Genomic DNA, 23,541 nt, shown 5'->3' on the forward strand with positions numbered 1-23,541 from the left:
CTACTCTGAAGGACATCCTTCGAGCTATCACTGATACCAGAGAAGCCCTTGAAACTAAGATAAATGCGTTGGGAGTGGACTTCAGCATTCTAAAGGACTACCACAGGCCGTTGTCCTAAAGAGTTGCCACAACGGAATGAACACTAATAGAGCTCCACCCAGATGTTACTTCAATACAGACCAGGCTGACCTTGATGGAAACTAAAGTGTGCACCCTGGAACTCCGAGCAGACAACAGTGAAAATAGATTACAGAGAGATAACAACAGCATAGTTGGCCTGCTGGAACAAACAGAGGGAAGAAACGCCCTGATCTTCCTGGAGAGATGGTTAAGAGAAGATGTAGCTCTGGCTGGCCACTCCACCCTTCTGTGCATTTGAGTGTGTCCACGGTGTCCCTGCCAGGCCACCACCGCCAGGGGTGCCGCAACAACCAATGGTGGCTCGACTTCTCTATTTTCGGGACCACAATCATGTATTGTCTTATGCACGAAAAAAGAGGGAAATTACAGTGGATAATCATAAAGTGATTATTTTCCCAGACTTTACCGAAGCCATACAGAAGCAGAGAGCGACATCTGCCGAAGCCAAGAGGAGACTGCAGCAGCTAAACTTGAAATATGCCATGATGTTTCCCGTCCGCCTCTGGGATTCGACCTCTGAAGGGGTGCACTTCTTTCAAACATTCCAAGTATTATGGGACTGGCTAGATCTGCAGGCACAAGCTGGGCCCAGCCGAGAGCCTTCTTGGGAAGCGAGACCGCAGAAGAGGAAGAAAAAGCGAGGAGAACTAAGCCCCAAAGGGAGTCCTCCATCCAAGGTGGAGGCTCAGAGAGACCAGCAGAGAGCAGCAGAGATTGTGGCATTGAAGAGGAAGAGTGTAAGAGAGGTGACCTCTGAGATGATGGTGGATGACACCAGCGATTCCGCCCTCTCCAGCAATGACAGTTCCTCTGTTCATTCAGATGAAGACTTGCCCAAGGTTACCCCCAGGAACAACAGACTAGTTGTTTTAAAACAGTATGACATGTAGTTTTGATCTTAAGTAACCCAAGTAAATAGTGAAGGGGCTTCCATTACCTGATGTGTTGTTAGGGGATGTTGCAATTTACAATTTATAATTTACAACTTACAATTTACGATTTGCAGTTCACAGTTTCTATTTGATTGGATTGGGCCAGACACAAATAATGGGTGTAATTGGCTTGGACATCACATAGCATTGATGCCAGCGGATGAAGTTGGGTGGGGCGCGACCAGCTGACCACACTCACCCTTAATTAGTTTGTTAGTGGGTACCCCCAGTAATATTTGATAAAAGTAATATTGTTTGGATGAAGGGGAAGTCATGCTTGTCCTGGGGAGAGAGTTGTTGGGTTTTTTGTTATGGAGCTCAGGGAAGCTAGGTGTCCTAGATAGCTGGTCTACCATCAGACTAATTGAGGGGAGTAGAAACCCTGGCCTTGCTCTGTCCCTATCAGATGGGGACACTATTACTTTCTGCAAATTTGACCCATGGCAACCCCTATAATGTATAAAATTATCACCTGGTATATTCGGGGGATGAATTTCATGGCCAAGCGACAAAGTCCACTGCTACCTGCAACAACAGGGGGCGCAAACTGCCCTCCTGCAAGAAACGAACTTAACTGCCAAAGAAGGGCTAGCACTGTAGGGCAGATGGTGAGGTCAAGTATATTATACTACGTACTTCGCTTATGCGTGCAGGGTGCTGATTTGGATCCGGGTGGGAGTCCCTTTTTCGCATACGGGCCATTTGATTGACCCGGCCGGGCAGTATGTGATCGTGATGGGTTGTCTTGATAACCGAGACACAGTTTTGGATAGTATCTATGGTCCCAATGTGGACCAAATGCATTTCTCAGCGGACCTATCCTGAGTAATTGCGTGGCAGATTTGACATTGGACCGCTCACACCCATTCCTCCCAGGTGTACCGATCGAGCGAGTACCCCGCACCTTTGCGAGCTGCCAGACTGAATAGGGGCGGGTTGACTCCTGGCGGCTGCACCATCACCGAGATTGCGAGTATTCCTTTTATCTCACCTGTATAATCTTCACTTGAGATTAGACACCTACCTTTCTCTGTTCTCCGGACATCCATGCAAAGGTCCACATGACTGGGTATCTCTCCTGCACTATTTCAGATCATAATCCTTTGTTGTTGAGCCTTATGTGGGAGCGGGACAGTCACAATATACCGACATTGCATCTGTGTCTGTAAGCCCTCAAGGACCCTGTTTTTCGTGATACTATTGGCCTGGCCATCAACAAATATTTTGTAGACAACACAGGGATGGCAGAGTCCTCATTATCGGAATGGTATGCCTTCAAAGTGGTGATAAGGGGGGAGGTGCACCTCGGAAGCGGTGTTAATCGGGGGATCCTACTGAAAGAGGTCCTGACTGCTGAAGACTTATTACAAGTGTGCGAGAGGCGCCGCCTGGAATTGCAGCCCGGAATTGCAGCCGGAATTCCTGGCTGAAAAAAGTGAGTGACCAAAAAAGTTGAGCGGTTGAGCTGCTTTGATTACAGGAATTACATGATATGAGAGCACGCTGAGAGGGACCGCACAGGTCCATTATTAGCGTGGCTTGCGAACCCTGCACAGTGAGGATTGTTAATAGTGGAGATGGCCACTGAGGATGAGTCGGGGAAATACCCCCAGACAGACATTAATAACAAATTTTACGAGTACTATGCCCAGCTATATAGAGCGAAGGCGAACCTCCCCACGATGTGCTTAGAGGATTTCCTGTTCTCTCTTCGATTGCTAAGCCTGTCGTCAGACCATGCAGAGACCTTAGGGGCTGAAATCTCAGTTCAGGAATTTAGGGAAGCCATTCAAGCAATGGCCAGAAATAGGACACTGGGAACTGATGGGATCACCATAACTGATGGGGTCACCATATAGTTTTACGCCACATATGCAGAGACCTTATCCCCTAAATTAGCAGCCATGTTTAACGTTACTAAGGCAAATAGCTTACTCCCGCAATCCACTTGAGATGCCTTGATCATACCCCTACTGAAGCCAGGCAAAGAGCCCTGTGATAAATGGGCGTACCGGCCACTTTCAGTGTTAAACACAGATTATAAAATACTAAGGAGGATCTTGGCCACATAACTCCTGCCCCATCAGCCCTTCCTGATCCATACAGATCACACAGGCTTTATCCCTTAGAGAAACACAGCCCACAATATCTTTGCTTGACACTGGGTGCTAACACTACGCAATCCTAGCAGTGGACACTGAGAAGGCCTTTGATAGCCTGGAATGTCTCTTCCTCTATGGTGCTATGGCATGCGTGGGGCTTGGCAAAGGCTTTATATCATGTACTCACCTGCTCTATACATGACCGACAGGTAGAGTTTGGAAAGGGTGGCTGATCTCTGAAAGTTATTAAGTGGAGAGAGGCACCAGGCAAGGATGTCCCCTATCTTCCCTGCTATTTGCCCTTGCCATGGAGCCACTGGCGTGCTGCGCCTGAATGGGGATGGCATATCAGGGCCTGGATGTCGACAATAAAGTGCATTATATTGTGCTATATGCAGACGATCTGCTTCTCTTTCATCGTGATGCCCAGAATAACCTGGCAGGCACTCAAGATTTACTAGAATGCTTTGGATCTCTATTTAGAGTCTAAGTTAATTGGTGCAAATCTTGTTTATTCCCTATGTAGGCTGGCAGGACTCCCCCTCTACAGAGCTGGGGACCCTACTTTGGGAGCCCAGCTCCTTCCTTTATTTAGGGATCCACATATACCAGAATTCAGAGGACCTGCTAGATGGGAATATAGGAAGGGCCATCAGATCTCTGAGAGCTAGCAGTGCCTTTTTGGCTACTTTGCCGATATCTGTGGCAGGCAGAATGGCTCTATTGAAAATGGTGGCACTCCCCAGGCTATTGTACTACTTTGCGACACTCCTGCTCTGGGTCACCAGGTCATACTTTCCGGGCATTGACAAAATAGTAGCAAGCTTTATTTGGGGTTCAGGACGGAGAAGGGTGGCCCTGATTACGCTTCAGAGATCAACGAAGGAGGGGGGCTGGCGGTCCCAGGTTTTGAAACATATCACTTAGCAGCCCAGCTGCGGTGGCCCACACAATGGTTGGCAAGTAGGCTGACGCCGGGTAGGGAGGTCCCTCTTTTGGTTCCTAAGCTTCCCAGACTAGCTAGAGCTGTTCTTAGACTCCCAACCACTGGTGCCGTTGACACTCCTGAATTTCAGGTCTTGCAGCCCTGTTGGGTGCGCTGCCTTAGGAAGGCACAAAGAAACTCTCTGTACTCCCTGGACATTCCAATCGGGTTGTGCAAGAGCTCCCCCACGGCGGGTCCTAGGGTGGACTGACTACATGGCAGGACACGGGGTAACAACGTTAGGGTTGCTCTTTGAAGATGGGTTGCTCCTCCACTTCGAGGAATTTTGTGCCCAATACGACCTACTCCAAGGTCACTTCCTCCTGCATGGCACACTCACGGCAGCCATTCACAGGCACTGGGGTTCTGGACTGGTGGAACCTCGTCCCCTAGCTAGCTAGCTATTCTGATTACCTCTGTGACATTTAAGGCAGTTACCTGCCTTTATAGTCAAATACGGGGAGACATTGCAGTTCCAGTAAGTGGGCTAAAGGACTGTAGGGAGGCAGACCTCAGTAATAACATAGGAGACAAGGACTAGGACAATATCCTGAGCCACACTGCGAAGGCCACTAGGAATGCTAGATTTAAGCTAATTAATAAGTATGTGTTACACAGGACATACATTCAGCCACAGAAGGTGAATAAGGTGTATCGGATGGCAAATGCACAATCTCCCAGGTGCGGAGAAGTAGGGGCCAAACTTTTCCATATGTTTTGGGAATGCCCAGAATTAGCTAGTTTCTGGGGCACAATCACAGAAATATTGTCTACCATCATAGAGCGGGAGGTCCCATGCACGGCGGAACACTGTCTCCCGAGCTGGTTTCCCCACACCACTAAGATTAAGGTTACCAGTCGTTTTAAGGATTTAGCCTTTGTCCTTGGTAAGAGGGAGGTAGCCTGGAACTGGAAGTGCCAGAAGGGTAACATTGAGGAAAGAATTTAGTAAAGGGCAAGCTATGAAACAGACATACGGCTCTGGGATGATAAGAGGGGGCGAAGCTCGATTGAGGTGGTGAGAGCGCAGGAGTCCATAACGAATGCACCGAGGGACCCAGAAGACTGAACCCTAGGTATTAATTAAGGGGTCCCCTGAATAGACCAATTTTTACCTTCAAGAGATGTCCTCCCACTGACCATCACAAGAATGACCTATGGCTAAGACAGTGTGAATTCTTAATAGCTAAGTGTTTAACTATGAAGCACGTTATTAGAATTACCCCCTCTCAATTGCCAACACACCACATGCTTAATTCAGACCAAGTTTATCTTAGGACAAACCACAGCGGGGGAGGTGGAGTTCTGGGGTTTGTATGTTGTGAACATTTAGCATGCATGGTACATAATCCTGTACATTACCTAATGAACGGGCCCCAGAGAGCCCCTAGCCTACAAGAGAAATGCAGATAAAAGAGAAATGTTGCCACCTAATGACAGTGGATTTATGTCTTAAATGATGATACTATTATTATGTCACTATATTTCTCAATAATGTACCATGCTTGAATGTGTTTTTGAAAGACGCAACAAAGTTTGCTTAAAAAATAATTCTCTAGGAACAGCCAGTCTAGTGAACTCCTAGCAGAGATGAGGGTGGCACTGGAGTGGTGCAGGACTGTTTTAATGTAGGAAGTTGGGTCCTGTGGAAGCCTTTATGAATCACATTATTGTATTTAATTTTCAACATGACCTTGTGTCACTGTCTAGAAGGAATTCACAACAGCCCAACTGTAAACTGATACAGACGGGGAATCCACAAACAGGCAGAGTCACAGAATGGTTTAAGCAAGAAAATGCCTACTTTCTAAAAGTGGCATTTTCAAACTAACAATCTAAAAACCAACTTCACTAAAAGATGTATTTTTAAATTGTGAGGTCAGAAACCCCAAACTCTAACTCTCTATCTGCTCTCAAAGGAAATCAGCACTTTAATAATATTTAAAGGCAGCCCCCATGTTAACCTATGAGCGAGATAGGCCTTGTACAGTGAAAAACAAATTTGGCACTGTTAGGACATGTAAAACACACCAATACATGTCCTACCTTTTAAATACATTGCACCCTGCCCATTGGCCAGCCTAGGGCCTACTTTAGGGGTGTCCTACATGTAGTCAAAGGGAAGGTTTGGGCTTGGCAATTGGGTACACTTGCCGGGATGAATTGGCAGTTTAAAACTGCACACACTGACACTGCAGTGGCAGGTCTGAGCGATGCTTGCAAGGCTACTCATGTGGGTGGCACAATCAGTGCTGCAGGCCCACTAGTAGTATTTGATTTACAGGCCCTGGGCACCTCTAGTGCACTTTACTCGGGACCTATCGGTAAACCAAATATGCCAATCATAGATGACCCAATCAAAAGTACAATTTATATTGGGAGCACTTGCACTTTAGCAGTGATAAAGTGCGGAGAGACAAAAAGCCAGCACAAAATAAATTCCAGTACACCATAAAAACAGGCGGTGAGAAGGCAAAAAGGCTGGGGAGACACGCCAAAAAGCTGCCAGGTGTAGCAATCAGGCTGCGTTAAAATGTTTTAGTGTGCGGGGGGAGAGCTGAAAGACTGTTACCCCCTTCAGTTGGGGGGGGGGGGGGAATAACCATGCTCATACTGGTTGGTAGCCACCACCCCACTATTTTATATTTTTATTTAATTCCCTGGCATCTAGTGGGCTTTTTGCCCCCCTAGGGAGTGGATCAGGGGTAATTGCTCCAACTGCCCAGCGGTGGGCAGAACAACTTTGTCTCCATTTATTTGCGGGAGGGCCCCCACCCTCTTTTTTGAAAGAAATTCTCCCCTGGTGTCTGGTGGGCTTTCTGCCCCCCCCTTGGGGCAGAAGAGCCTTACAAAAATAGGCGAAATGGTCTAAAATACATTTGCCCCCCAGGGGAGCGACCCTTGCATAAGGGTCGCTCCCCTTGGGTGAAATTGGCGCAAAAAATAAAATCCCTAGTGTCTACTGGTTTCTGCCCCCCTTGGAGGCAGATTGACCTAAAGAAAATAGCCTGCTCTGCCCCCAAGGTGGGCAGAAATGGCCTAAAATAGATTTGCCCCACAGGGGAGTGACTCTTGCCTAAGGGGTCGCTCTCTTTTTTGAAATTGTTGCAAACAAAAAAAAACATCCCTGGTGTCTAGTGGTTTTTGCCCCCCTTGGGGGCAGATTGGCCTAATAAAAATAGGGCTATCTGCTCCCACGGGGGGCAGAAATGCCCTAAAAACAATTTGACCCCCTCCCCCCCCGGGGGAGCGACCCTTGCCTAAGGGGTAGTTCTCCTTATCAATGTACCTATGTAATCATACTGCAGGAATGCTCAGAAAGACATTAAAAGGGAAGGAAAAGCCTTTCCTTTTCATGCCTCACTGACCTCCCCTGCCACGTACAGAGGAGAAACAAATCTGTTTCTCCGCGGATCTTCCAGCATAATGGGAGGTGACCTCTGATGAGGTCAGCGCACGATCGTGCACTCCTGTCATCAGACATCACTCGGGGTGGGAGGCTGGAGTGGAAGGGGAAGCGATTCCCCTTCCATCCTTGTCCATGGGAGGGGGGTGCGAGGCCCTCAGGTGTAAATAAATAAGGTAAAATATAGTTAGTCCCTGCCAACAAAATAAGTCTCTGACCCAAGGGAGTGAATAGATCAAAAACAGACAACTGCCATGAATCTCCACAAGCATTTTGTCGGAAGCTGGCTCTCTACAGAGTGCACTAAAATGAAGTACACTGTGCAGAGAATCCAGTGGATCCCCAATTGGTATTGCAGAGGCAAAAGCAGATAAGACTAATGCTCTATTTGAGGTAGTGTGGGCGAGCAGTTAGGCTTATCCGAGGGTAGTGGTTGTTCTAATTACAGAGGCAATAAATGAAACACACCCTCAAAGAATAAACCCAAGACCAATTTATAAAAATAACAATTCTTTTTATAATATGTTTCAAACCCAAGAACTTCGTAATCAGGTAAGAAGACTTTTAAACATAAATACTAAGCAGTTTCAGAAATCAACACTCAGTGCAATTTTTAGAGTTCTCTCAGTGTTATCCTAGGAGGAAAACAATCTTAAGCAAACACAGGGTTAACAATGACTTACAAAGTCAATCTCAGGGAGCAAAGGTAAGTACTGGGCACTGATCAGAACCACACCAATGGCTCACACCGGCTGGCATTGGGGTGGCCAGGTGCAGAGATGCAGTAAGGAGTTGGGTGCCCAATGGTTCTCTAAGGGAGTTGGCCCTCGTAACAAACAGGCTGTAGGCTCTGGCTAGGAAGCCAATCAGGAGCAACAAGCAGGTAGGTAGTAGACTTGGGGTGCTCAGGGACGAAGGTACACCTTTGGTCCTCTTCTCCTGTGCCCAGTGGGCGACGGATAACGGGGTGTCTTTAGGGATTGGGTTTTCACATCTGGGAGCACTCATGGTCAGGGGGTCCTATGTGTTGAGGCTACAGGCATCATGAGGGAGTCCAGCAGGGGTGGACCCGTGGTGGGCTAGAGCTGATAAGAGCCACAGGATGTGGTTGGCACCGATGACCCACGTCAGCTGGGGTCAGGGGGCACAGGTGCAGTTGTTGCTGGAGGTGTTAGATTTTCTATCACAACAAGCCTGTGGGAGATGGGGGGGTGCGTACAGAGGCTGCAGCGTGCCGGGAGAGTCCAAGATGGGTGTGACCACACTGGACTCGGTGTCTGGGCAGTTGGGGACCCATCTTGGCACCTGTGGTTGGCTTCACCTCGGGTCCTGGATGTCGGGTGCAGTGGTCACTTTTGGTGTAGGGTTTTGGGGGTTCCAGCAGCTGCAGAGGTTTTTCTTTGGAGTTTCTTCTTCTACGGCAGGTCCGGCATGGTCAGCTGATTCTTTTCCTCATCTGCAAGTGCAACATCTTTCTCACGGTCTTCTTATGGCATAAAAATCTGAGTTCTAGGGTTCAGGGGTACCACCCAAATACTCAATTTAGGGGCATGCCAGGCGGTAGCCAACAGGCTCACCACCTTTAGGGTGACTACACCCTTTATATGACCAATTCTGCTAGGAAGTGGGATTAAACCTAACCCTAGAGGCCTGATTCCTTCCAAGCAAGATGGAGGAATTTGAAAAGTAGTGTCCACTTCAGCTCGTCCACCTTAGGGGTGGGATGGGCACAAAGTGGGTACTCCTCCCAATTTAACTAACCTTCCTGCCTGTGTTCCCACCAAAAGTGGAGTCAGGACGGGGGGTTGGTCCTCTCTGCCATTTGGAGAGACCTGGGTTGCATTACAAAGGTGGCAAGGCCTTTGAACTCCCTGCCCTGGAATGTCCATCCTGTCTGGGAAAGGAGGTCACACCTCTGCCTAGTGTAGGATTTTGTCCCAGGCCCTCAAGAGTGGTGGCTCTCACCTTGGGAGCCAGAAACAAGTCTGTGGTGGCTGAACTAGTCAGAACCACTCAGTCAACACCTTAGTAGTTTGTAGGGTTTCAGGGGGGCACCTCTAAGGTGCCCCCTGTGTGCATTTATTACTAAATCCATCACTGGGGTCAGTGAGCATTTATTATTCTGAGATGTTTGATATAAAAAATCCCAGATTTTAGGTAAGCCATCATGTAGTTGGGGAACTTATAGTGACCAGTGTCCAGCACGTGCATTTAAAATGGATTCCCTATTCACTTACTGTATCTCAGAATCGACAGACATAGTAGGGGCATATCTGCTCATGCATATATGCCTTCACATGTGCCTGGATGCACCCTGTCCTAGGGGCGACTTACACCTGGCACACCAGGGTGTATGACAGGTTGTGTTTTCAACTTAGCCTGCACCAACACATGCAGTCTGCAATGGCAGCACTGTGGGGGTTTGATGAGGGGGTCTCTAGGGGTGGCACAACTGGTGCTGCAGCCCTCAGAGACCTTCCCTAGTGCCCAGAGCCCTAGGTATGAAGGGTACCATTTGCTAGGACTTGAAGTGGTAGCTAAAGAGTTTGTGAAAAACAACTGTGCAGTTTTGGGGAACGAGAACTGGCACTTTGGACCTGGCAGCAGGGACCAAGCGCACTAACAGTCAAAGACACATCAGACGCATGGAAGAATGGAGAGAGACAGATTCTTTTGGATTTGAGTGGGGCAGATTCTTTTGGATTGGAGTGGTGAAGATTCTTTTAGATTAGAGTGGGCATATTACAGCGGAGGGATTGTTTTGGATTGGAATGGGGTAGAATGGATTGGACTGGAGTTAGATTGGATTGGGCAGGATTCGAGGGGAATGGGCTGGGGTGGAGTGGAATGGGGTGGACTGGACTGGGTTGGATTGGTGTGAGGTGGATTGGATTGGACTAAAGTGGGTTGGGTTGAATTGTAGTGGGTTGGACTGGATTGAAGTGAGATAAAATTGTGGTGGATTGAAGTGGAGTGGATTGGGGCGAGGTGGATTGGATTGGAGTGCTGTAGATTGGAGTAGATTGGATTGGTCTGGGGTGGACTGGATTGGAGTGGGTGGATTGGACTGGAGTGGGTGGGATTGGAATGGAGTGGATTATAGTGGGATGAATTAGAGTGGGGCAGATTCTTTTGGATTGGAGTGTGCAGATTTCAGTGGGGTAGACTGTTTTAGATTGAAGTGGGGCAGACATTTTGGATTATAGTGGAAAAGAATAGAGAGGGAGAAATTGGAGTGGGGCAGATTGTTTTGGATTGGAGTGGGGCAGATTGTTTTTATTGGACTGGGGCAGATTGTTTTCACTGGACTGGAGCAGATTGCTTTGGATTGGAGAGGGGCAAATTAGAGTGGGTAGACTGTTTTGGTTTGGAGTGTGGCAGATTTGTGTGGATTGGAGTGGGGCAGATTTTTTGGATTGGAGTGGGAGGAATGGAGTGTGGTGGATTGGGGTGAGTGGTTTGGATTGGAGACGTTTGGATATGAGTCGGGTGGACTGGACTGGGCAGGAAGGACAAGTTGCTTACGTTGGTAATGTCTTATCTGGAAGAGACTATGGGGGTCATTTCGACCCTGGCGGTCATAGACCGCCAGGGCCGGGGACCGCGGATGCACCGCCAACAGGCTGGCGGTGCATCCAGGCCAATTCTGACCACGGCGGTAAAGCCGTGGTCAGAAAAGGGAAACCGGCGGTTCCTCCCCCTGGCCTGAGGAATCCTCCATGGCGGCGCTGCAGGCAGCGCCGCCATGGGGATTCCGACCCCCTTCCCGCCAGCCTGGTTCTGGCGGTTTTGACCGCCAGAACCTTGCTGGCGGGAACGGGTGTCGTGGGGCCCCTGCAGTGCCCATGCCAATGGCATGGGCACTGCAGGGGCCCCCTAACAGGGCCCCACAAAGATTTTCAGTGTCTGCATAGCAGACACTGAAAATCGCGACGGGTGCAACTGCACCCGTCGCACCCTTTCCACTCCGCCGGCTCCATTCGGAGCCGGCATCCTCGTGGAAGGGGGTTTCCCGCTGGGCGGGCGGGCGGCCTTCTGGCGGTCGCCCGCCAGCCCAGCGGGAAACTCAGAATGACCGCCGCGGTCTTTCGACCGCGGTACAGTCTTCTGGCGGTTCCCGCCAGGCCGGCGGCATCCGCCGCCGGCGGGGGTCAGAATGACTCCCTATATCTCGCTATAGACTCCTTACCTTTGAATCCTCCTCAGGCGTCAGACTGGATCTGTAAGATTTTTCGTGAGCAGTACCCCTGCACAGCAGTAGGGGCGTCAATAGTCTCTGCGTCCGTTGGTGGCAGCGTCAGTGCCAGAAATGCCTTTGAGGTTCCGAGATAGGAACCACCAAGGGAACTCTAGAACCTCAGAAAGAGGGGCAGAAAGGGGCTCAGCAGGCTTGTCTGTGCACCATGCCACAAATTTCTTCCAACAGCAGACGTATACCATTTTGGTGAAGGAACATCTGGCTGCCAAAATGGCGTTACAGACTTCGGGAGGAAGGTCAAAATCTGTCCACTGCCACTACTCATTCTCCACAAAAGAAGGCAGAGAGTGGACAGGTTCGGGTGAAGAACCCTCTTTTGCTTCTGCAACAGAAGATCTTTCCGAAGGGGCAGTCTGATCAGAGGACTGTCCAGAGCCTAAAGGATTTGCATATATATGATCAGGACTTTGAATAGAATCGACAATGTATACAGCTTTTCTTAAAATGGCAAAAAGCTTTTTTTAAAGTGGACACTGCATTTTTCAACAGTTCCTTGGGGAAGAAAAGATAGTACAGTTTTGCAGGTGAGTATACAACTTACAGCTCTTATCTCTGGGGTTTAGGTAGTCTGTCAACACTGGGCAGGTCGGGTGCAGAGGTCCAAGTGGAACCAAATTAACGTGAGCTCCTATGGAGACAGGGGGCACTAGGAACTTGGTCTGCTGGCAGGTAAGTACCTGCAGTTTCGGAGGGCAGACCGCAGAGGGGTAGGGGGAGGGGGGATTCGGAGAGCACTGGAGGGGCTCCAAGTAGGCACCAAACATGCATCCACAGCAGCCCTAGAGCAGCTGAGTGCAAAATGCAAACAGGGCATCGGGTCTTCAATGCAACTCTATGAGGGGACCCCGGGGGTCACTCTGAGGCTGCAGATGAGGTCCACGGTGCTTCTCTGGCAAACCACTGGCTGGACAGGGAGGAGGGCCGCCTGCTGGATGATGCAGCACCGGGGGTCGGTTTCTTCAAGGCCAGGGGCTGCAGGTGCAGTGGTTCTTCAGGCTCCGGTTATCTTCATCCGGAGCTCTCGGTCGGGGGGGGGGGCGGTCCTCGGGATTAACTCTGCAGGCTTTGTTGTTGAGGGGTGGAGAGCTCAATCCAGTGTATGCACTTGCTCACAATCACCTGGGGACCCTCTCTTGCTGGGTGGACCACCTGGACACGGGTCGTGGGCGTCCGGTGCACAGGGGTCAAGACTCACGCATCCGAAGTGAGGTGGGAGTCCTTGGTTGTAGGTTTCTTCAGGCAGAGCTGCTGTCCTCAGGAGCCGTTGGTCCTTCTAGGTGCAGGGCAGTCCTCTGGAGTTGACAGAGGTCGCTGGGCCTGCTGGACGCGTCACTGATCTTTGTGCAGGTTCTTTGAAGCAGAAGACAGGCCGGTAGGGCTGGGGCCAAAGCAGTTGTCTTCTTCCTTCTTCTCTCCTGGGGTTTCAGCTTAGCAGTCCTTCTTCTTCTTGTAAGTCACCAGGAATATGGTGATGTGGGTCAGCGAGGCCCTTAAATCCTAGATTTAGGGGCATGTACGGGGTCAGAGGGCAGTAGCCAATGGCTACTGTCCCAGAGGGTGGCAACACCCTCCTTGTGCCCACTCCGTTTGGGGAGGTGGGGCACATTCCTATCCCTATTGGCCCCTTTCCTCCAAACCAAGATTGAGGATTCTGTAGGAAGGGGGGGGTCACCTCACCTCTGGACACCTTAGGGGTGGTCCTGGCTGGGGTGGCCACTCCTTCCTGCTTTCCCTAATTTTCCCGCCGGACTTGCCGCCAAAAGTGGGTTGTGGGCATGGTATCCTGAAAGGGGTGCCATGTTGAATTTGCCTTTTTCTCCCCACCAGCACACACAAGCTGCAAGGCAGTGTGCATGTGCTGAGTGAGGGGTCCCCTAGGGTGCATAATATATGCTGCTGCCCTTAGAGACCTTCCCAGGCCACAGGGCCCTTGGTTCAATGGGTACCTTTTACAAGGGACTTAACTGTGTGCCAGGGCTGTGCTAGTTGTGGGATAACATTTACAGTTTTTAGGGAAAGAACACTGGTGCTGGGGCCTGGTTAGCAGGGTCCCAGCACACTTTCAATCAAAGTTGGCATCAACACTGGGCAAAACGTGTGGGGTAACCATGCCAAAAGTGGCACTTTCCTTCAACATCTTCTTCCCAAAAGGCCTCCAAGGCTATCAGAGCCATCTGCTGAAGTCTAGGGAGGAGTAAAGGGAAATAATATTGGGTGTTTTCCCTTCCATTGTCCGGACAGTGCCACATTTCTCGCCTGTGAGTCTGTCCAGGTCTGTTGTAATGTAAGAAGGATAGATTTGTGCAGTAGAATGCCAGCCCCCTGGGATCCACTAGTGAATCCTACACAAGCTACCATTTTGTAGCCTCACCTGTCTAGTGCCCAACAGGAGTTACCTTGAAGATGTATTTCTTGCAATAGGAATACTTCGGGTGCCAAGCATTTGAGGTACTGTAAGACATCCCCTGTTTGAGTTTGTCTCCTAAACCATTTACATTCCAGGACTGAACCCTAAAACTGGGCAAATTAACATTAGTCACCATAGGGGGTCATAAGAGAAAGGGACCTTGGGTTTTCACAGATGGCCCTTTCCGGGACACTAGGTGGACAAAGACCCTGCCACAAGGGCAGGAGGTCCAGTCCGGAGACCATGGAGGCACTTCAATCTGGGTGAGAAGGGAAAGAAGAAGGGGAAAGGAATTGAGTGAAGACTCTGCCCTGCAACAATCTGTTTCTCCAAATAGAAAGCTAAGTCGCCATTATACTAAAAACACAGTCCCAAGAATGACTTAACACTGATCACCTCAACCATTGTTTCCTTCCCTGCTTGACAGACCTGAAGCTGTCCACCTCCTCAACTTGGCAGAGCACCTGTCTCCCCAGAACATTGTACAAACTTCATACTAGAGGGGGTCGTGAACAGCGCTGTCTCGCTGCCCCATCCCTCCCCAAAGAAGGAGACTATTTGTTACCACAGTTATCTTAAAGCATCTGGGGCCACGCCCATCTTCCATCCTCCAATCACCAAGATGCAGCAGCTGTATGAAGGCAAAGAGAGTATCCAGTGGGCCATAGGCGTTAAGAGTGCATTGTGTTTCATCTACTAGGACGGGCGCTCGCTCCCTCTGTCCATTTCGCCTGCAGCCCAAGGCATATTGAAGAGACACAGTCCAAGGAAGATCACCTGTCCAAGGAGTTAGGGTATAGTCATTGGCCAGCTACCAACTCCTGTGTTCAATCTGCATTGTTGTGTTTGCGTTGCAAGCACTGTTAACGTTTCTGTTGCCTGGTTGGTCTCCAGCCATCAAGCCACTCCTAGATTACCCGCGGAGTGGTGAAGAATATTGTCTTGCCTTACGGCTCCACTCTTAATTTTGCTGGGAAGATCATGGAGTATTTAATGTTGCGTTGCCTTCATTCTTTTTTGGTGCCTTGGAAGGATCACCGCATTTACTGCACCAGAAGTGTAAAGTCTGGAAAGAAGGTGACCGTTGCATTTTCAAGTCTTACCAGGGGAGCAGCTCGGGCTGCCTGGACGTCACAATCCCTGAAGTCCAAAATTCGAGCAAGGATGGGGACATGGAGGGGCCCCTGGTTTCAGAAGACTTCCTGGAACCCTATGTGCTCGCTCCACTGACAAAAGTTGGAAAGGCCTCGAGGCTGCAGATGCTTTAGAATCAGAACCTCCAAAAAGAGATCTAGTGCTGAACCCTCAGTGCACTCTCCCACCTGAACAATTCTCACATTATTAAGCCAGGAGCATCCTTCATAATCCTCCAGTTTAGCTTCCAGTATGTGCAAGGTGGATATGAGTTCTTTGACCTGGCGCTGCAAGTTTTTTTTTTCTGTTTTCAAGGTTCCAATGGAGTCTTCTGCCTCTTGCACTCTAGTCCCCAGGCGCACCAGTCCGACCTCTATTGAGACTGAGTCTATTTTCATTTCAAGTGACGTGCGTATGCACTGAATCGCTGCCATAATGTCGACAAGGATGGGGGCTTCTTGTGTCAGGGTTTCCTGGACCTTAGGCATACTGCCGTGTTCCTTCGATGGCCGCCATTATCCTATCGGTGGCCGCCAATATCCTTTGGTGTGTGTATTTGTCAAGCTTCATTTGATGGACTGGGCGGAACCCCTTACTGCAAAGCATGTTCAGTATGGTGTCGGGTTTACTAGCAGTTATCTTTTGTCAGGGAAATGAGGGCTGTTTGTGTCTAAAGGAGGTAGGGTACTCTCCGCTGCCTGTCCAGTGACGAAGAAAGATGCACCAGTAGCCTGTCAGCTTTCTCGCAGCCTCCCGTCGCTTCCACTCCACCTCGGGCATCTCTTGTGCTCCTTCAAAATTACCTCCTTTCTCACTACTTGTTGCAGGGCTCAGCGAGTTTCGGTCGAGCCAGAGTGCACACCGCCACACAGGATAGCAGGAGGTGCCAGTGGCTCCTGAGTCAATCTGGTGGGCGAACAGTCTTGCGCACACTCGCGTCTGACCAGTTCTCACATATGTGGGCCTCATATGGCTCCCAAACCCACCGCTGCCACACCACACCACTGCCCAGGTCGCCTTCAAGGGTTCAGTGTCCATAGGTGAGGGGAAACAGCTGCCGGGCCCCGCAATCTTATCCTCAGGGTGGCCTTCTCATCAAACCTGGGCTTCTTCGCTGGCGCCACTTGGACCCCTCACCTCCCTTCTGCACTGTGGCGGTAAAAAGCCGCCACGGGACCTCACAAAGTATCAAGGAAGGCCGTCTCCCTCAACCAGCCCCCAGGTTGCAAGGATGGCAGAGGCCCGCTGATAAGCCAAATAACGGGGACTTTTGTTTAATAAGGCCTGAGCATTGAGATGTAATGGGGGTGGGGCACCGTTCCAGGGACTCACTGTGAGAGGAGCACCGCCATTGTCTTCAAAGGCCCAGATGGCCGCCGCGCCGCACCGCACCGCATCCGCATCCGCATCCAGCAGCTCCTCTTCAGCCCGGCCACATAGGCCATACTGCGTTCCTTGTCTGGCGGCTTCCCTCAATGCAGCAGTATGGCGCCAGCCCCCGCGGAATGCCCCAGGTGCCAGGGCGGGGATAGACGCCAGGGCGGCAGTCGCAGGCCCCCACTGACAGCCTCACTGCATCTCCTTCATTTCGGGCCGCCCTCCCCCTTGGAGCAGCCCGGGCACCAGCACAAGCGAGGTCATGGCAGCCACACCTCATCTAGGCCACACTGTCTGGAGCGGCCAGCCTCTCCTATCCCGGCTATCTCCCGGGTGATGTACTTCTCGCGGGTCAGCATGGAGACAAGTGCCGCCCTTTTATCCTGCTGCAATGTTGAATTGTAGGGGATGACTGGGGATTGGGAGGGAGGCGATGGGAGCCATGTTTGAGTGCGCCCATCTTCCCAGGCCACTAGCAACACCCCTTCCTTTTCCTCTCATTCTTAAAATCAATGCCAGGGGCCCCACGACACCCCATACCGACATCCTGTTCCTGGCGGGCGAACCGCCAGGAACAGGATGGCGGTATGGGATGTCTGAATCCCCATGGCGGTGCAGCAAGCTGCGCCGCCATGGAGGATTCAGCAGGGCAGCGGAAAACCGGCGGGAGACCGGCGGTTTTCCTGTTCTGACCGCGGCCAAACCGCCGCGGTCAGAATGCCCTGCGGGGCACCGCCAGCCTGTTGGCGGTGCTCCCGCCGACCCTGGCCCCGGCGGTCAAGGACCGCCGGGGTCAGAATGACCCCCAAAATGCCTTACATTGTACCACATGCAACTAACAGAAAGTAAAACGTTACATTTTCTCTATTTATGGAGGCAAATCTGAAATCTTGACAGTAAAAATACATTACCAAGTTATTGCACTGGTATACCCATAGGCTACACTCTTCGTGACGGGCATCTGTTGTCTTTAGTGCAAGCAAACTCTTCCCTGCCACCAGTCCATCGTCATAACATATCATACGAACAATTAAGTACAGGGCATGTCTGTGCAAAACATCCTAGAAAAGATGGCAAAAGTCATACAATGCAAAAAGTGAAAACATAAGTATATATTGACGAAAAACATTTGGAAAACCCTTGTTCTGAAGCTTAATTTATCTTTTTATTAGACACAAACGACTGGGCTATTTTTTTTTAGATTAAGTCAGAAAAAAAGACAGCACCAGATTTGCTACTATTCAAATTTGCACAATTACTCAGCAATTTTTTAGGCAAGTTATTTTCATAGGATTTTTTAAGTTGGCACATAATACTACAAACTCCATTATATAATTTTAGAATGAAAAATCCATGTCATCCTATAAACCAGATTGTATATAAAAAAAAGTGTTCCTTTCACAACAGTAATGCCCTGTTATCGACCAACCTAATTAACATGCTTTAGTCATATGTTCTGCTACGGTTCCTCCCAGCTTACACGGACATACTAAATTCTTTATGCACAGACCAATAAAATACCAAAAACAAATAATACAGAGTGAATTGTATTGATTTACTACTCAATCCACAATAATATATTGCTATATCATATTCATAATCGGTTTAACAACCCTTGCCATTGTCACCACACTTCCATTAACATCTGTATCTCGGAGTTTCAATGCGGTCACAATTTTTGATAGTGATTTCTAACTGCAGACTTTTCATCTTGTGAATTTCCCTAGGCGCCAGACTTTAATCTGGAAGATTTTTCCTAGCAACTCTCTTGGATATTGGTAGGTCGCATTATGAAGCTCTGCGGTGGCCGTCCAGCCTGAATGTGTTGTCAGAAACCCTATATCCAAGACACCTCCATTAACTGATGTCAGTTCCTTTCTTTCTGTGCCTCCTACCTGGATCCGAAACTCCCTCCCTCAAATCTGTCAGGACTGACAGAATTCCTTTTTCAAAATGTTAATCCAGTGTGCCGGTCCATATCCCCACCCAGGAGAAAAGATTTAAGCCATGTAAAGGCAGCAACAAGCAGATGTCAGTGACAAACTCTCCCCAGGTTTGTCTCTGGTGTCTGGGCTTAAACTATGATTCTGCATCATACAGTAAGTTCACCAAGGTGAACCCCAAGGCCATTCACGGCCACAAAGCCCAGCTGTAGGTTGTGGATCATCGCCGGAAGTTGAGAAAGGCCCAGTCAAAGTTGAGGGTGCAGATGAATGTTAGGGTAAGTCCAAGAAGTTGAAGAAACATAAGAAGTCTAATCTCAGCTCACCTCTGTCCCGCCACCCCTGTCATTCGGAGTTGCACAAGTCTGCAAACTCATTCTCCATCCCAGGAACAGATTCCAACCCTCCTCTCACTTTGGCCAGACTTCTGTGGCCCGGCTGTGGCACCAAAATAAAAGATTTTAGGGAGGCCATGTACTGCATTTTTGGTACCTGACCAGACTCCTCAAGTGTAACTTTAGGCCCTAAGGATCCGAGGAGGCCTCCAGTCGGTCTACTGCTGGTGGATCCATCACGACTGTCTCACATGACCTTGCCCTGAGGACCATTCTCATTGCAGGCCTAAAGTCAACGCCTAATACAACACTACAGCCTGTGCCACAATGTTGGGCATTGATGATGGCACCAACATCGTCAGTGCTGGAGGTGGAGCCAATCGTCCTTTTAGACTCAGAGGCGAACCCAGAACAACGCCATCCAATGTCGCACTGACCCTGAGAATAAAATAGCTCTCATCCTGAAACGTTTCTGCATCGCTTCCGTGAATATGCTGAAGATCATAATGACTCCAGTAAGGATGATGCAAATGTATTCCTAGACTTGCAGAACCCAGTGGCTTGGATACATCACTGGACATGGGCCTCCAATCACCTCTACCTACTCTTGTCACAGTTGAGTCTGCCTCCTTCTCAACAGTGACAAGGAGAAATTACTGGACTTGAATTAACACACTACTGAAGTGAAGACTAACAGGCTCACAGACGTCCTCCTTCCACAACAGACGAACCAAGAACCTTTTCTGTCCTTTAATGAGGCACTTACAGACACGCTGTTGGGCACCTAGGGAAAACTAGGCTCTTGCCTTCCAGTCAATAGGCAAACTGGAAAGCTACACAGGCTTGTGCTGGAGGACCCTGATTTCCTCCTCAAGCACCCTTCCTCTGGAAGCCTGGTGGTTCAGGCCTCCAGCAGTCTTGTAAACCCAAATGCATTTACGGCTACCCTACCAGACAGGGAGCCAAAACAGATGGAGGTGTTTGCAACACAAATGTTCTCCTCTGCCAGCCTTTACCTCAGATCTGTTAATACCAAATGCCTTTTAGGGAGATATACTTGTGTCAGGAGATATTGTGGTGGACATTTTGCCCACGGTGCCCTATGATGTCCAATCAACCTTTCAGCGCCTTATTCAGGATGGCCAAAATGTGTTGAACTCCTTCAGGTCAGGTCTAGACATTATTGGCTGGCTGTCTAGAGCAGTCAGGACTGGGCTGGTGCTTGGGTGCCAATCCTGGATCCGCTCAACTGGATTCTCTAGTGATGTCCAGTAGTCACTTATAGAGATGGCTTTCAGTGAGATCCATCTCTCTGGAGACAAGATGGACTTAGCCCTTGAACATTTCCAGCACAGCAAAGCCTCTCCATGCGGCTTACACTTTTGGTGCAGAAGTTCCACCAACAGTTTTGCCCCTTTCAAGGCTCTTAAAGAAAACAGCCAATGCGTTTCGTTCACCACATGTGAACTTCCTTAGGGCATTAATAATTTCTATTCATATGGAAGGTTACCGAGTCCAAATATATGTATTCCATTGTAATGCCCTGAGAAGTTCACATGTGGTGAACGAAACGCGTTGGCTGTTTTCTTTGGTGTACTGAAGTAAATAAAGACTACGTTGGAGTATCATGGCTGGATGATTCTACGTTTCCTTGAATACCGCTGGTGCCGCTCCATCTATAATTTATGGTCACTGCTTTGGCTCTGGTAGAATGAGGGCGCAAGCCCTCAGGTGGATGCTTCTTGGCCTGTGCGCAGCAGATCTTTAGGCAGAGCATTATCCAGCTGGAGATGGTTTGTTTCGGCACAGCCACTCCTTTCTTGGCCCTGATATACCCTTTGAAGAGTTGGTCATCCACTCGAAATTCTTTTGTTTGGGCAAGGTAGAATGACAATGCTAGTTCTGGGTCCTCCTCTTCGTTAGAAGGATGAGGCAAGGCAAAAAAAGGTAGCCAGGGAGATGGTCTGGCCTACGTGAAAAGGAGTGACTACTTTTGGAAGGAAGGAGGCACGTGTCTGGAGAACCAATTTATCAGGGTAGAAGGCCTGATATACCCTTTGAAGGGTTGGTCATCCACTCGAAATTCTTTTGTTTGGGCAAGGTAGAATGACAATGCTAGTTCTGGGTCCTCCTCTTCGTTAGAAGGATGAGGCAAGGCAAAAAAAGGTAGCCAGGGAGATGGTCTGGCCTACGTGAAAAGGAGTGACTACTTTTGGAAGGAAGGAGGCACGTGTCTGGAGAACCAATTTATCAGGGTAGAAGGCAATATACACAGGACACAGAGTGCCTGCAACTCACTGACCCTCCTGGCTGATGCAATGGCCACCAGAAAGACAGTCTTGATGGTCAATAACTAAAGAGGGCAGTTGTATAAAGGCTCAAAAGGAACGCACATCATGAAAGTGAGTAGTTTCAAATCCCACTGGGAAATGATAAATGGCTTTTGGGGAAATGTGTTCAAACCTTTGAGAAATCTTATCACAACTGGTGACTAAAATAAGGAAGGTTTTTCTTGCAACTGCAAAAATGTAGAGATGGCTGAAAGACCGCCCTTAACTGTGCCCAGAGCAGAGCCCAACTGGGCCAAACAAAGAACAAATAATAAGGTTTGAGAAAGAGAAGCAAATAAGGCATCAATGTTTCTTGATACACATCATGCCACAAATTTGTCCCAGCAGCAGGCATATACCTTCTTGGTGGTGGGATACCTGCCTGCCAGGATAACGTCACAGACTTTAGGAGGAAGGTTGAAGGCTGTCAACTGTTGCAGCTAAATCTCCATGCATGAAGGCAGTAGGCAGATTTGCATGTAAGACCATACCCTATTGTTGCGACAGAAGATCCTCTCAAAGAGGCAGCTTCACCGGAGGACCTTTGCTCATGCCCAGCATCTCAGGATACCAGACTCTCAATGCCCAATTTAGAGCCACAAGAATAACTTGGGCCCGCTTGTTCCTGATCTTCTTGAAAACTCTGGGCAGGAGTGGTACTGGCAAAAAGGCGTACAGGAGGCCAGAGCTCAATACGAGGCGAAAAGCATCTGCAAGCAAGAGCCACTTTGAAACTCCAGCCCGCAGAACTGCTGACATTGTACATTCTTGGTGGTGGTGAACAGATCTAACCAAGGCTCTCCCCACTCTTGAAAGAGACCTTGCACTACCTCCTGATGGAGACAACATTTGTAATCTGCTATGCATCGACAGCTGAGTTAATTCGCCCTGGCATTCAAAGAGCCTGTCAGGTGTTTAACCAACAGGGAGATGCACTGGTATTCCAGCCATGTCATGAGACGCAGAGCCTTCTGACAAAGGGTCCACAACCTAACCTCGCCCTGCTTGTTCCAGTACCACATGACTGTGGTGTTGTCAGTGAAAACTTGCACTAGCCTACCCTGGATGGAGGGCAGAAAGGTCTTCAATGCAAAGTGAATCAACCGAAGCTCCAACAAGTTTATGTAGAGTCCGAACTCCTCCAGAGATGAGAGTACTCTGATCTCCACCTCTCCCAGGTGTCCAGTTGGCCGCCCAAGCCCAGGAGTGATACATCTATCAATACAGTCAGTTCTGGCTGGGGATAGGAGAAGAGTCTGTCATTGACCCAATCATGGTTCATCAATCACTACTGCAAATCTGTTGCAGTAGTACCCTCTGAGATCTGGACCCTGTCAGAGAGATTGTCCTGAAGCTGCGCCCATTTGCAACTTCAAGTCCCACTGCAGATCCCACATATGCCAGCAGGCATGTTTCACTAACAAGATGCAGCAGGCTAGGAAGCACAACAGACTCAGAGTCTGTCTTACCAAAACCTAGGATAGAGGATGAAACATTGGTATCATAGCCTGAATGTCCTGGATTTGTTGTTTAGGAGGATACGCCCAAAACTGCACTGTATCCAGAACAGCTCCAAAGAAAAGGAGCGAATAAGAGGGAGTCAGGTGTGACTTCAGCACATTGATAGTGAACTACACCAAGTGCAGGCGGTTTACTGCAGTCTGGAGATGGGAGATGACTGCCTGGGGCGAGCCCACCTTCAAAAGCCAGTCGTCGAGGTAGGGGAACCCTGGAACTCCAGACCTCGGCAGGTGTGCTGCAAACATCGCCATCAACTTTGTAAACACCCGAGGGGGGCTGGTGAGGCCATAGGGACCACTGAGAATTCGAATTGCTTCTGTCCCACTGTGAACCGCAAGTAACATCTGTGGGCGGGCAGGATGGGGATGTGAAAATATGGTTTCTACAAGTCCAACGCCACCATCCAGTCTTCCAGATCCAACTTGAGCGAGCATGAGCATTTTGAATTTCTCTTGTTTGAGGAAAAGATTGGCAAGCCACTGGTCAAGTATAGGACATAGGCCTCCGTCCTTTTTGGGCATGAGAAAATAGTGGGAATAGCAACCATGACCTACTTCTGATGCCGGCACCTCTCTATAGCTCCCTTGGCCAAGACAGCTGACACATTCTGGCAGAGTAAGGAAAGATGGTCCTCTGTCAACCGGTCATAAGTGGGCAGGCATGGGTGGT

At 49.3% G+C, this 23,541-nt stretch overlaps 1 protein-coding gene across 1 annotated transcript in view; it reads right to left on the bottom strand.

The window, feature by feature from the left end:
- Window positions 1-23,541, bottom strand: part of ITGB1BP1 (integrin subunit beta 1 binding protein 1) — a 159,150-nt gene that overhangs the window by 16,560 nt on the left and 119,049 nt on the right. Inside the window, exon 6 of the mRNA XM_069235903.1 lies at window positions 17,655-17,804. Within this exon, the coding sequence (XP_069092004.1) occupies window positions 17,655-17,804 (150 nt within the window). The remainder of the gene's footprint in view (window positions 1-17,654; window positions 17,805-23,541) is intronic.

This window comes from Pleurodeles waltl, chromosome 5 (genome assembly GCF_031143425.1).
Source record: "Pleurodeles waltl isolate 20211129_DDA chromosome 5, aPleWal1.hap1.20221129, whole genome shotgun sequence".
NCBI classification, from domain to species: domain Eukaryota; kingdom Metazoa; phylum Chordata; class Amphibia; order Caudata; family Salamandridae; genus Pleurodeles; species Pleurodeles waltl.